The sequence below is a fragment of the Lipophrys pholis genome (genome assembly GCF_963383615.2).
Source record: "Lipophrys pholis genome assembly, chromosome: 6".
Classification (NCBI taxonomy): domain Eukaryota; kingdom Metazoa; phylum Chordata; class Actinopteri; order Blenniiformes; family Blenniidae; genus Lipophrys; species Lipophrys pholis.
In genome coordinates, this window is record NC_137629.1 from 18,987,045 (window position 1) to 19,002,466 (window position 15,422).

A 15,422-nucleotide genomic window follows, 5' to 3' on the forward strand; every position below is an offset into this window, starting at 1 on the left:
ATGAGGAAAAAATACTTTTAATTTAAAAAAAACAAACAAAAAAAACCATTTTGGTAGGATTAGTGAAGAAAATAGCACAATGTCACAGTTACTAATTTTTATCATCATATTAATATGTTTGTAACATAAACCCTTTCGACAGACACATTCAAACATGTTGACATGTATTATTGGTTTGAGAACGTTGATTTTAAAGGTAAATATATCGACTTGCGGGAAGGTCGTGGGTGAGTTTGCATGTTCTCCAGATACTCTTACAGGTTTTTGATTACGACTATAACAACCAATAACGTAATAACGTCCAACATATAAAGCCTGCCAATAATGTGACAATTCTGCCCCCCCCCCCTTTTTTTTTTTACTACATTATTAATTAATAATGTAATAAGAAATTTGATCCCTTATTATTTGCTTTAATAAGAAAGTTGACGGCAAGTTGTTATGTCACTGAGCCTTATTGCATTATTCGATAAGATGGACAAGGGAACAACTTGCAGCATGGGAGCCGGTAAAGATCATGTCATATAAAACTCTATAAGAAACCAAAAGTAACAGTTGGGAAAGTAAAACGAGACACCTGCTCGCTCCCACATTATGTAGGTGACATACAAAAACTTGTCACCATCCTGTGGTGTGAGTTCACACCGGCTGCACTGAAAAACAGCCCGCTGGCTGCCCTATGTGCTGCCAGGCGGCTGCCAAGGCCTCACGTGTTGCACTAGAGCATTTTGCAGTAAAGGTTTGGCAGCACAGCTGCTGTAATTCATCATAAAGTTCAAATTAGCAATAAAATGGTTGTACTGCGCTCGTCACCGGAAGAGACTGAAGTTTACAGGATATCTGTTGTTCTAAAACGTTTGGCGGTAAATTTATTTTTTCCCCCCTCAACATAAATAACCGTAAGTGGTTCACAGAATGGTGTCCTCTGTAAAGTTTATAGTGGGAGAAAAGCCTTCCATAATGTCCTCTTGCCTTTTTTTTTTTTTTTTAATCACATTTTTATTTTACAGTGAGGTTCTGGCAAAGTACACTACATTATATGGTGACTTCTCCTATTTTTCAATTAGATGGTGATAAAACATCTTTGCTGTTGAAATACTTAAAACTTAAAACCTTAAATAAAACCGTTGTGATCTGTGATATGTCGTCAACCATGTCACATGTCTGAGTGTTTTTAAATTGAAAAAAGACTTGATTATTGGTAAAAAAAAAAAGAAAAAAGATTTGAAGTATTTGCTATAATAACATAAAAACGGTGTTTGCACCTTATCTTAGAAATATGAAAACGTGACAAACTGTGCTTCGAACGTATGAACTGTACACAGGAAGCTACTGCAAGTGGTGGTGTCTATATATTTAGAAATACATTCTTTTTTTCTAACAGAAGAAAGAGAAAAAAAATCTATTAAAAAAAAAAAATAATACATCCATTAAGTCAAGTGAATCATCTGGTTTTGTCACTAACACATTGCATGGTAGGAAATCAATGAAGAGGGCTGACGCCTGTTCAAATTTTATTCAGTTTAAACCACTTTGCATTGGATTTGATTCTAATTGGCACGTAGATGAGTATTTAAATAGATTTTGTAGTCTTGGAGGATAGAAATAAAACCTTGCACATATTTCAGTGAGAGCCCTATAAAGGGTTAAAGTACATGTTTTTTTTTTTGTTTTTTACCTGAATATCCCAAAGACGGTCATTGATCTAAAGTAAGAAAAAACAACAATTATGCATTTAAAGAAGCTTCGGTTATTAAACTTTGAGTATTCATTCTTGGTTCAGGAAAACAGTGTTACATATTAATATTGATGTGGGGTCATTTCAGTCATATTGTCGTCGAGGAGGAGCAACAAATATGACGGGCAATTAGCATGGAATTAGTGTCTTAGGTGGGGGACTGTTATCTTCCACCCATACGGGGGCTCAAAGTAAGTAATTAATTGAGAGTATTTATGAAGGAAATAAACAGATAAGAACATATGTGTTTTATATATAAACATGCATAAACATACACACATATAATACTCCTTGAGGGTATTGTGGATCTTCCAGTAACTTCAAAGAGAACCTCAAATCTTAGAGGATTCATATAAAAGTTCAAAAGAGAGAGAGAGAAAAAAGTTGTGCAGTGGTTGTTTGAAGTTTGTCTGGATGACACGCTCACCTTGCTGGAGTCCCAGTCTTGCGTCTTGGTCTGGGTCTTCATTAGTTCATATGTTTGCTCCATTCTGCCCACTTCAGGTTTCGGGAAACCGGGGACAACATTATGAAGCTGGAAACCAAATAGCTGCAGCCAGCTGCCGATGTCTACACACACACACACATAGAGGCGTGGGAGAAAATTGCACCGAGTAAGAAAAGTTAGAATATATTGTGTGTACTGTGAAGCAAACAAAAAGTCATAAGGCCAGGGAAACAACACCTTGTACAGGAAATCACACAGTATGCGAGTGAGAGACAGAGACGGGTCGGCTGGTGTTTCCCTCGCAAACATTCCTCCCGCAATAAACAATCCTGCCGCAGGAAAACGTGACAGGCTAAATGAATGTTCCATTAAGCAGAAGGACACGCGCCCCCACCGACATCCTGTATTCATCTTCTGCTCTCCCTATTCCATCTCGCTGCCTCGCCGGAGCCTCTATCTCGTCTCTCGGGGAAACAGTATGTTCTTGACAGACAGGGAACAAAACACAACAGCCTGTGCTAAAAAACAATATGATCACAGGCATGGCTGTCCTTTTCCGTCACCACTATCTGTCACATCTTCCCATCTCTGACACGCTGCTCACCTGTGGTTAGTTATGTGGCCCGTTCAGCTCACTCTTTATGGCAGATGCTTCCTGTGTGGGAGTGCGTGTGGGAGTAGATGTCAGCGAGTGAAGTATTCGTCTGTATCGCTTTGTATCTGTCAGCCAGTCACTCATTCAATGTTAGATGGTGTGTGTGTGTGTGTGTGTGTGTGTGTGTGTGTGTGTGTGTGTGTGTGTGTGTGTGTGTGTGTGTGTGTGTGTGTGTGTGTGTGTGTGTGTGTGCGCGCGCGCGCGTGTGTGTGCGAGGCTCACCTGTCGTAAACTGTGTCACCTCCTCCACTCTCCCAACAGGGCAGTTATTCTTGAAGGCGTACAAGTTGAAGGGCTTCGGCTCCTTGCTCAGTTCCCCCCACAGTTCGTGGTTCGGTGACGTCCATCGGCCGGCCAGCGTGTCGTAGTCCCGCCGGCCCAGGTGGACCAATCGCGTGAGGGGGTCGTACAGGCCCCCGTGGAAGCCGATGACGAGCTGGAAGTCGGGGTTGGTGTCCTGGTAAACCTCTCCGTAGGGCGTGTAGAGGATCTCTTTGATGAGTCGCCCCTTGTTAGAGAAAACCGCCCTCGGGCTCCCCACGCTGTCGCAGGCCACGTAGTACTCCTCGCCACTGCTCAGCTCCATGGCGATGAGGTGGCCCTGGAGGTCGTAGTACAGCGACGTGATCAGATTGCTGCTGTGGTTGTACAAGTGGCTGACCCTGGTAGGGTGCGACAGATCGGCGTAAAAGAACTGCAGCTGTGCGCCCTGGCTGCTCTTTGTTGCCACGCGGCGACCCAGCCCGTCATAGCGGTACCACACCGAGCGCTCGGTCACACGGTTAAAGACACGGGTCAGCAGGCCGTTGGAGTTGTAATCGAACAGGTCATTCGCTCGCTGGCGGAGGAACCCGTCCTCATCCATACTGTACTGCAACTCGCCGAGGTGAGTGATGCGGTCTCTCTGGTCGTAGCGCAGCGGCGTCAGCCTTGAATCAAAACCACACAAAGTTTACTTAAGATTAGAAACACAAACTACTGATGCAACATTGGAAATTGCTGTTGCGAATATTATAAGTGCAAGCTGTAATATTTTTTGTTGTAATATCATTTTGCACCACAAGATGGTGTAGTGAGCTAATTATGATACGAAAAGCGTTTTATTTTAGAGATGCCTTTGGAGACAATGAAGACCACCCTCCATCAAAGAAACACCAAAAACATAAACTACACACAATCTTAATCAATATTATCAAATACAATAAATTAAGAGAATAAGTAATATCAATTTAATGTAAAATGATAAAATGAGAGTGGATGTGGAATTTGGAGTCGATGCAATTGAGTCAGTCGTAGCTATAAACATCAAGCAGTATTTAATCTGTCCACAGTCAGACATCACAACCCTGTTTACACGACATTTCAAGTGAAAACACATCATTTTGGGGGTTTTTGTTTTAGAAAAGATTTACATTTATACGGTAACGTTTTGAAAACGATATCCGTTTAGAGGGAAACAGCAGAAACACAGAAAACGTCACATTCTGCACATGTGCAGAAGTATTTACTACGGTTGTGGTGCGCATGCACAGTAGCAGCGTTTCAGAAAAGCTGTCTTTTTACAGACCATTGACTGTAACTCTTGATATTCATTTCAGAAGATCAGAGTTCAGAAGATCAGATGCGCCAGTGATGAGCCACTGCTGCCCAACTTTATAAAATGTAAATAAAGAAAGCCTCATTTAAATCGTATATGCTTTAAACTTGTTAGTAATAAAAAAAGGTCAGGAATCCCACTTCGTGGCAATCTGTGGTAAAAGCTCTTGTGTCGCGAGATGAAATCTACTTTAAATGCTTACATCATTAAGTATGACACATGTATAGTCCGAGTTCAACTCGCCTCGCACTGGTGCCGTGGCTCAGCAGGTTGATGTTCCCGTTGAGGTCGTAGCTGTAGCGCCACTGAGGCCGCTCGTTGACCGAGGCGCTCTGCAGCTGGCTGTCGGCGTCGTACTCGTACGTGTAGCGCGTCACGTTGCTGTCCACGCCCACCCTGATGTCGCAGGTGGTGGTGCGTCCCGCCGCGTCGTACTGGATGGTCATCCAGTAGGCGATGGATTTGAGGATCTCGTACTGGACCTCCACCACCTGGCCGTAGGAGTTGAACACCTTGGTGTGCTTCATCAGGTGGGTGGTGATCACCTGAACACACGGGACGTTCGCGTCGAGTGACATCTGGGTGCTTTGAGTAGAGCATGCACATCTAAGAGCTTCATTTGCATTTATTTCAGTAACTTTTTCCTGGCGTTTGTTTCCCTTTCAGCTTTATTTGAGTCTCGACCAACTCCCTGTGAAAATATGACGCATTTTAGTTGCCTAACGCTACAATGACAAAACAGTGAATTCTGTTTTGCTCGGCTTGCTTTGTCAAACTGCATTTAAATCAGCCGCTGGAGGCAAAACAAAGCAATACATGACGTGCACTTCACGCAAACAGTCAGACTTTATTTTGGCACAGTGATTTTTTTTAATTAACTGTGCGCAGGGGTGAAAGTGACAAATAAACACACATTACTGTAATCAGGTGAGTTTGAATGCATTTTTTTTATTACTAATACTAAAGTGCAATTTCCCAGGTGAAATCCACTTTCTACTTTTAAAATTCTAAGTTGCTACTGAATATTCTCCTAAAATTACGACAATAATGAAACTCTTTGATCTGCATTTTCAGTATGAAACAGTATCATTTTTCTTTTCAAAGAAAATGGCAGCTTTATAAGAATAAATTTTATTGTGAAATTTTAAAATACTAAAAAACAAAATAGCTTTGAATAGACATTTCATGTAGATAAATACAATTGCATGTTAAAAACTGAACAGTTTCTGTGCTGTTAAGTACTTTTACTTGAACATTTATAACAGTGGCTAATTTGAGTACCATTTAAGCAATCCAACAGTGGTTTTCATGAGGTTTTATGTTAGAAATATTACAGAATCATTCCATCATCTTGTCCAGTTTTTGAAGAGTGCAAGCCTACCTGGTTGAGGTCATAAAAGATGACGCTGAACTTTCCAAACTGCTCAACTCGTCCTGACACGTCGACGTAGCGATACAGGTCGATGGGCAGCGGCGTCTCGTTGATGACAGCCTGCATGCTGGTGACTCTGAAATTGTTGTAGCTGTAGTCGAATCTGGCGTTGACCAAACCCTCCTCGCTGAAGCGGAAGATTTGCCGACTCGTCAGCGGACCTGCGCAGACGGAATCATGGAGGATTATTGTCAGAAACGTGGATTTGCATGTGAATTGGCCCAGACACATGCATTTGCACACGCAGCCATTAGAGCTGGCCGTCACACTACCAAATACCAGCCTGCCTAATCAATTCAAATCAAGGACTAATTCACCATCATTAACAGAGACACACGCAGTGCAATCCATTCAATCTTAACTATCCCCACACCTCTATGGCATTTTCAGTGGCGACCTTTAATATGGAGAGATAATGAAATCTAAAGACAATAGCCATGATGGGCCAATGTGCTTCTTAATGCCAGAACATCAACTTTAACAACACCATTCATCACCTCTGCTTCTGCTACTATAGCTCACCCCCCATTTGGAGGGAGAAAAAAAACCGCGGCCTGCTAATGAAACACCATTATGCTGCTATTTGAGACGACTCTGATTGCAGTTAAAATGACTGAGTGTCTCACTTTGGAGACTGTAGAAAGCTGGATCAGCATTACATCTTCTATTTTTATTTTCTGTGGATTGTTGATTCTGAAACTGCGCTAATGGGCAAATGGCAGCAACACTGAGAGTGAGGTGGAGGCTCCTCCACAGCCCAGGGGAACTTGCAGTCTGTTCGTCTCGCTTCTCTAGCTGTCACTTCCCCAAGCTGTCATCTTTCCCTCTCCTTCTTCTGCTCCTTTTCCTCTTACCTCTCTGTATCCCTGTCTCTCTCTCTCCATCTATTTTTCTTTTTTCCCAGTGCCTCACTTTTCCTTGTCTCCTCTCAAGGGACAATTACCACTATCTCTCCTCCCTCCAAGGCTCCGTTTGTTCTGCTGAAATGAGATCAGTTAAAGGAAGGTGAGAGTCTATTCACAGTGAGGGGCAAAGCGATAAACACACACACACACACACACACACACACACACACACACACACACACACACACACACACACACACACACACACACACACACACACACACACACACACACACACACACACACACACACACACACACACACACACACACACACACAGCTGCACTTTGCAGAGCTGATGGTGGTAAGCCAATCACAAAGCCGCAGGAAGTGAACCGGCAGCTGTGTTCCTGTCTGACTGCGAACAGACTGGAACTTGAGGGAATTGAAGAAGTCCATTAACAATGCTCGTGTCCCAAAGTACTCCATTTGCTACCACACCTAATGGAGTCCTACCGTTATTCAACACAACTGCCATTTTTAACCTGCAGTCTACCTCAGACTATTGTTTGGTAATTTCCTGTGGCACACAAACAGCGCACACGTAAATGCAGATAAGTGTTAACGTTTATGCATCCACACCTAGCTCAGCGTGTTTTAGCGTACATTCATACATTGGCTTGTTTCCTTTGATCAGCCGGCATGTAGCAGAGGTGGGGAAGAAATAGCGCAGCTCAGAACCCAGGGGGTGGTCTCGTATTTACAGCTGTGGTAGACCGCAGACTCTTCCACTTGAGCATACCTGGCCCTTTTCACACTTCAAACTGTGGCTGCATCAGCCTCAGATGAAATAGCGCAGCATCTGAGTCAAACACAGACACCAGAGTTTGATGACAGTCATGAAATCTGGCTGCACATTCCAGACTATGGCAGTCCCGTCACGATGCAGATGCTGCAAGTTGCGCGCTCGCGAGGGTGACCGATGGTCTGAGAGCTGCCTTTGAATGATCCATTCTTCGACTCTGTGCATGTTGTAAATATTTAAAACGTGTGGCTGTTGGGTGTTTGGCCCGCAGTTGCTGTTGAGTACATGTGTACCCATACCTGTCTGCCTGTATCGTATGGAGCTTATGAAGCCGTTATGGGTGAGATGAATGGTCTTGACAGTGCCGGAGGCTTCGTCATAAGTGAAGGTCACCAGGGTGGAGTCGTAAACCACCTCCGAGAGCCGCGCTGCTGACGTATACCTGAGAGAAGAAAAGAGGAGTGGAAGAGAAAAAAATCAAAGATTTTTTAAGATAGATGATAAATAACGCTTGTGTTCCAAGCTCAGCTGAACACATTTGAACTGGAGTATGAATAAACATGCTACGCCACACGAGTATTATGAAGATCCCTCAGGGCAATAAAGAACAAGTTGCGCCATCCTTCAATATTTCATCAAAATCAGAGCAGCTGCCGAGGCAGTTATGGCCTTTCAAACCTTGAAAATGGGACCATTTATTATATCATCCTCATCGAGCCAATGAGTATTAAAAAACGTTAAATGCCAGATCACAGCCTGATTCAGTCCTCCAGCTTTCATCAAAATCAGATCGCTGGTGTCTGACATGGTATGATGATAAAAAATTTGACCTTTAATCAGTCCTCCCATTAGTCCAATCAGTGCAATTTGTAAGGACAGCTGCATGTGTGCCGCACGTTTAGTGTCAGTGAGGCTTGGCGTGATGGGGCTTTTAAATTTTAAGATTAGCCTTTAATTAAAGCATCGTCATCAAGCCAATCAGGGATGTGCTTTATATACGTGTGGCTATAGTGCCAGGAAGCAGGGGGTTTAATCAGATTTGTGTGTGTGTGTGTGTGTGTGTGTGTTTGTGTGCGTGTGTGTGCGCGTGTGTGTGCGCGCGCGCGGGTGATTACACACTGCAACGAGTGCGAACCTATAGATGACGCTCCGTGCCGTCCCCAAGTACTGAGTCCTCATCAGCCGCCCGTCCAGGGTGTAGTCCTGCATGAAGGCGGCCTGGCTGTCAGGGGGGATGTAGATGTTCCTGTAGTAGCCGATGGACAGCAGCGACTGCAGGGTGTGCTTCACCATGCTGGGCATCGTCACGGCGACCAGACGGTCCGTTTGATCGTAGTCAAAGACGTAACGCCGCTGACTATGCAGCAGCAGCATAATAGACTGCGGGAGAAAGAAGAAGACACGAGTTAGAAAGCTCAGGATTTTTTTTTTTTCCATTTCTGCTTTTTGTTATTTAGTTTATTTTTATTTTTTTATATATTCCGATGTTGATTGGTGAAAACTTTGCACCGCTGAAATGTCTCCTCTTCAGCAGCAACCTTGGTTGCCGTTGGAGGACCACTTCAGTTCTTCACTGAGAGCTATTTAATTCTTTTAGCATACATGCCAATAACAAAAGGGAGAAAAATCACCATAATTGGAAGTCTGGGTTTTTCAGTAAGCAGCAATTTTGTTTACTTCTTCTTTTTTTTTTTCTTTGCAGGCATGCTTTTCAAAAACCTGAGCTGACTCTGTTTTCACTGCAATACAACATTGTGCTAGTTAATATTTCCATTTAACTGTGAGGTATAATATTAACATATTAATAATACATGCAGGTGTTAATAACTCCTGGATGGCGCCGTAATATAAGCTCATTTACACTCTAATTTTGTCTTGGACCAAAACTTTGACATTAAATGGATTTCAGATGTAATATCATTTCATTAAATATTTCAATTAATTTCAAGGACGGAAATTATACCTCGAGTTGAGCTTTGTGACACATAGCGCTACAGTCCCCCTCACTATAAATTCCTTATAGTGCACATTACTTCAATCCATTTGTCAAAGCACGCACAGTGTTTACTGTCAAAACCATTTTACAGGAAGCGGCTGTTTTCTTTTCATCACTCTGTGAAAATCAAGTTTCGGGGCCTTGAAACTTGCAGGAGTTATGTAATGGATGGCAAAGAAAATATTGTCTAGGTGTTTCAGCTGGAGTCATTCAGATGTGGCGACTCATTTGAAAAGTCTGGGGAAAATAAGTCCCTAAATATCTACTTTGGAAACTGGGTTTGTCAAACAGAGGTTGTAAAAGATTTGGGGCAATGCAGAAAAAAAAAAAAAAAAAAAAAAAAAAGAGTTGAAGGTGCATTCACTATGCTGCTTTCATTTCCCACAACTGAGGTACTTGTTAGGTTTTCAGTCCTAGTTTTGGTTTGTGACAGCTGCGATCACCTCAAAGCAGGAAACAAAGCGAGAGCAGCGAGTGTCAGATCTCTGCTAACAGCAAGAAGAGAGATAAGCAGCGTTGAAGACATCAAACAAATCTCAGCGTGAGGCAGTCAGAAACCGCCTGACACGTCTCCGGGCCTCTTACTCTGTCGGCGTAAGTGTAGCTCCAGATTTTCCCGTTGACCCAGGCCCTGGACACCACCCTGTCGTTTTCGTAGTCCAGCCGCTCGGACCACTCCCCGCGGTGGATGGAGGCCAGCAGTCCTCCGGCCGAGTAGCTTATGTTGACCTCTGTGTACTTGCTGCTGGGAGACCAGACCACGGGCCGGCCCAGCGGGTCGTATTGGATGTGGAGGGTGAACTTTCTGTGGTCGTCGTAGATCTTCCCCACTCGGGTGCTCTGATCAAAGTCAATGGACAGCAGATTCCTGTTGTGTGCCTGAGGAAGGGAAATTGTTAAAAAAAAAAAAAGTCAGCAAGAGTGAGGAGGGCAAAATAAAACTTTTTTTTTTTTTTAATTTTACTGCTTTATAATCATCATAAATTGTGAATGTAGCTGCCGACATGCAAATATAAATGAAGTGGCTTGTCTGAGACAAGCAGAGATTTCATTAGTTTAGATAAATTAATCGTGACATTTAGAACAAACCGGGCCTGGATAATAACAATAAATTGCCTTGTGAACAAGTGGAGAACGGAGTCCTGGGGACTGCTAATTAATTAGTGCGCATCAGATAAAATGTCCTTTTCTTATGAATTATTGTGTTTGTGCTTTCGGAGAGAAGGTGTGGGGAAAGTACAGCTAATGGCTTCTCAGTCATTTGACCTATCAGCTTGCTCTTGCTGACGTCATCAATCGCTCAAACACGTTGTGCAACGCTTGTTGAAAGAGCCGTGAGATAGTCTCACTGAGCAGAACACTTAAAAATGACTTTTCTTGTCTGTGTGCGTAAAGGTCATCCTGCACAGCTTTAACTTGGCGTATGGCTCAGCTGCAGCTGAGGTGATGATTTGATGGATTCTGTCATATTCAGTAAGTACTGAGAGGTCTGCGGTGTGCTTTCATCTTAATGCACACCGCACATCGCGCCTTCTGGATCTCGGAGAACTTGCCCAAGTTCGTTGGTGGTTAAGTTTGATGTTTTTACCCTCAGCCTGCGTTCATAAGTGCTGTAGTTAGTCTTGCTCTGCTCCTTCCTCTGCCTCCACTCGATCAGGCTGGGGGCGTGGTCCCCGGGCAGGCTGATGTTGCAGCGGCTGGCCGTGGGGCTGACGCCGCCGCCGGGCGCCCCCGGGAGGAGGGGCTCGGTGCTCAGCGACAGCTCCATCCCGCTCGCCAGCGTCACCAGGAAGGAACCGTCAGCGCTGACCCGGTATGAGCTCTGAGCGTGGTCTGCACACGCACACACACACACACACACACACACACACACACACACACACACACACACACACACACACACACACACACACACACACACACACACACACACACACACACACACACACACACACACACACACACACGTATGAGCGTGCACAAACAAAAAAAAAAAATCACACCTTGCACACAAGGGTGCAACAATGCTGCAACAGATTTTTTTTTTTAAGTTTAAAGTGTGAAAAAAACATCAAGTCAATGTCTCTCTCTCAAACAGCCTTGAGAAAAATCAATGATATAAAGGAGCGGACTACATGAATGCAATGTCTGGCTCTTTGTGTTTGATTTAATTGCTTAAATCACTCTGCTAAGTGATTCTCCTTCAATTTTTTTCAAGCTCTCTGCAACATTAGCACTGCACTGTATCTGCTATTATAACTGCAGAGAAATGCAATCAATTGAAAACAGAGAGCAGGAAAAGAGGCGGATGGACAGACAGTGAGAGGAATAAAAGGAGGAAGATGAGAAGGGAATAGACAAAAAAAAAAAAAAAAAAGGAAGCAAGAGTACGTGCAGGAGTAGAGGGCTGCTGCTTTGCATGTGGCATGTTTTCACACGTTGCAGTTTCTCAGAAGCTGTTCTGTCATTTCTATATTGTTCTGAGTACTAATTCATACAGACTTTACACGTCTCAAATTCACATCTTCCTCGTCATTTAAAAAAAAAGAAAAAAAAGAAAGAGAGACACAATTAGAAAGAAAGGGAAAAAAAACACTCGTAAAACTATATTTTAATCGTAAAAGTTAACACGGCAGATAAACCGGATTGTAACTTCTGTTCCCTCCACCACTATAAAACCTCTTTCTGTACATATGGTTATTGTTGCCTCAGAGGCAGGTGAAGACACTGAATTTGTGGGCGGTGGAAGTAAAAAGGGCCACTCTAAAATAGGGGGTCATTTGGAAGTTTTTCCCTGGCAGCTCTGTCATACTGTAGCAAAGTGTGTGTGTATGTGTGTGTGTGCAGCCTTTCCCTCCCTGCAGTCTTGTCATTGTGACAACTGCTAGAAAGCAATTAAAGGGATGACATGAGAAGAAACTGCTCCCATGAGTGGCTTCTCCACTCCACTCTCATTTTCTCCTCTTCTCATCTCTGCCCTCTTTTTCCGTTTCTTCCCTGCAGTTGTTAAGACATTTCACAAGTCATTCCGATCTGCTTCTTTTTGTTGTGACAGAAGGGGAAAAAAATAAAAAATATTCATCCCTGCCGGCTATTAGTGTGGTTATCTAAAGAGGTCATGTCAGATCCATATGTGAATTATTTATGGAGGGGAGGGGCAAAGCTGTGGGTTTCTGGGGTATATACATCTAGTGTGGCCAAGGAATGAAGAAAGAAAAAAGAGGTCTGGAGAGTCTGACCTGACCAGAGCCACAGTTATTGCGGCTTGCAGTCATAAATGTTTAAGTGTGCCTATAACCTTACGTTCTACATCTGTGTGCATGCTCTAAGGTTCACATGAATCACAAACACCCGTGTGGGTTCATTTGTGGTGACTTTCGGTGGATGCAGCAGTGGTGTAGTTCTACTCTTCCGCACGTGTTTGGTCTATGTTGTTCACATAGCTTTGTCCCCAGATGATCTGAAGCAAAGGGCAAAAAGCCCCAGAAGCCCACCTTGCCGGAAAGTGTAGATGGTGTCGCTGGCGGACAGGTTGGTGCTCGTCACAAAGTTCTCACGATTGGACGCCTCGACTTCCACGCGAGACCAGCGCTCCAGGTTGCCGTGGAAACCGCTCACTTCCCCCGTGGGTAGAGTGATGTTGGTCACTCGACCCTCACCATTGTACCTGGGAAAATAAACAGGCAGGCAGTGATGTGCAACCTCGAAATCACGTGCAGATAGAAGGTGCACACACACGCAGGCACACACGCACGCACGCACACACACACACAGACACACACGCGCGCTCACTTGCCCTGTATTTTCTCTTCATGCTCAAACACGGACACAGAGTAAGTGTCAGCTATGATTTATACGCGTAATTATCCAGCTGTGGAGTGTGAGACAGAGACCGGCTGTGTACTGGTGAATAATTCAGACACGTGTGTTTGTGTACTATACGTACATTCACACACGCATGTGATCAAAGTGTAGCAACATATCCCTCAGCCAATCATTCGTTTAAGTAAAAGAAAGAGGAAAAAAAAGAGAAAGATCTCCCCTCAACCTGAAGATTTCCACGGTGGTGCCGTAGCAGCAGTTACCACCAGATGGCACTCACATTTCACACTGCTGACTTAAGCTCTGTCACATTGACTCACATGTAATCTCATGCAGCGCTGTGTCTACACAAACATTCAGTGTCGAGCAACAATGCATAAATAAAGCAAAAGGTGTGAGAGGGAAATGGAGACGGAAAAGAAAAGAGGTGAAATCACAATAAGCAGCTGCAAGAGAAGCTGTAAACTCACTCATAAACAGTGGTCCAACTGTTCTCGTCGCTCTTGGTGGATAGCAGGCCCGTGCTGCCATGGTAAGAGATGTGGGCGATGTCGTGGCCCTGGGCCGACACCTTCCTCAGCGTGCCGCTGTTGCTAAGCGACAGCCAGAACACCTGTCCGCCAGGTAGCGCCAGCCAGAGGGGCACGCCGCGGGCGTCCCTCCTCACCTGGAGACCCCGGCCGTCGCGGCAGGTGAGGCCGGACAGTTGGCCGTCGGTGCCGTAGGAGAAGTTGTAGAGGTAGTGGCCGGTGATCAGGTGCTTGGTGCACATGTGGGATCCGTTCTGTCGCGGAGGGAAGGAGATTCAAGTGTTTGCAGGTACAAGTTCCTTTAATTCCTCAGAATGATTAAATCTGCCCATGAACATGACTTATATTCTGGTTGCCTAATGGACTTTCTAGTTTTTCACAATAAACTACGCTCTTATGTGTAGCCTGCAACAGTTGCAATGCTAGAATTATGGCTTGACAGCAAAGAATACATTATATAATCACAACACAAAAATGGCTTTAAGTTGAATAAACGTGTGCTTAAATATACCGATACTTGTTTTACCTCTTTTTAAATGTTGCTTTATTTGCAGAGTCAAAAGACACTGGGACAAAGCAATGCCACCTCAGTTTAAAACTCTTCCTTTATTCAGAATGGATGAAACCTTTCTGACCCATCTTGTTTAGATGTCTCCTTAAAATAATTTTTAATCCGTTTCTCTGCCTTTCAGTAAACAATCACTCTGATTTTACCCTTTAAATGCCTACTTTTTGTCCCATTTAATGCTTCCTTCCACTTCCTTGTTTTTTGTCTCATTGTAAACCATGTCGAGTGATTCTTTGGAAACACGCCTTAATTGTACCGACACGTAAATAAAGTTTGATTGATTGAAAAGTGAAACGACATCATCTATCTGTCTGTGCAAAAGTCGGCGGACTGTCAAATCGTGAAAACTGAGCGAAACCAAAAGAGTTTCCGGAAGGATAAAGGAGAGAAATCGGACATCGAAGGACACAAAGAACATGAAGAACATTTTCTCTTATTCGAGTCGACAACTTCACCCGTTCCTCTTAATAAGGCCACAGATGGGGAGTGCGTTGCTGCTCTCAATGTGCTCCGTCATCAGTGTGATCGGGTTCACTTTCACCTCCGCGACTCCTCGCTCTCCCCGTCAGAGGTCACTTTCAGAAGGCACATTTTTCTGGAGTGAAGTTTCCAACTTTCATCTGTTTTACACCTCGAACACACACATGTTTTTATATCTTATAGTTCGATATACCATGAATCTTGTTTATAGATTTTTACTGTCAGTCAGTAACTGTACGTTATTTGTCATCTTATCGGTATCTATAGCTTTGGTTCCTTTTGTTGCAATATGTTTCTGTTTAATCCCATCATCCATATTTCTACATAAGTGTCTATGCGGCTTAACCCTAACCCTTATTGTCTTTGTGATTATCATAATTATGTCTTCCGTCTTTATTTCAGCGTATATACTGAAGGTTTATAGCTGAATTCGTCTCTTTGCAGGAGTTTCTGTGGTCCTACTGGCTGCTCTTTATTTCACCATCTTGCCTTTTGGACTGAAATGT

At 43.7% G+C, this 15,422-nt stretch overlaps 1 protein-coding gene across 1 annotated transcript in view; it reads right to left on the minus strand.

Annotated features, from left to right (window-relative positions):
* The window catches only part of tenm1 (teneurin transmembrane protein 1), a gene marked incomplete at its 5' end in the record, with an annotated part of 195,095 nt that overhangs the window by 2,207 nt on the left and 177,466 nt on the right, over positions 1 to 15,422 (minus strand). The window contains 10 exons of the mRNA XM_080465661.1: positions 2,166 to 2,308; positions 3,064 to 3,770; positions 4,682 to 4,983; positions 5,820 to 6,031; positions 7,820 to 7,962; positions 8,656 to 8,900; positions 10,102 to 10,395; positions 11,105 to 11,349; positions 13,011 to 13,183; positions 13,809 to 14,122. Of these exons, the coding sequence (XP_080321787.1) occupies positions 2,166 to 2,308; positions 3,064 to 3,770; positions 4,682 to 4,983; positions 5,820 to 6,031; positions 7,820 to 7,962; positions 8,656 to 8,900; positions 10,102 to 10,395; positions 11,105 to 11,349; positions 13,011 to 13,183; positions 13,809 to 14,122 (2,778 nt within the window). The remainder of the gene's footprint in view (positions 1 to 2,165; positions 2,309 to 3,063; positions 3,771 to 4,681; positions 4,984 to 5,819; positions 6,032 to 7,819; positions 7,963 to 8,655; positions 8,901 to 10,101; positions 10,396 to 11,104; positions 11,350 to 13,010; positions 13,184 to 13,808; positions 14,123 to 15,422) is intronic.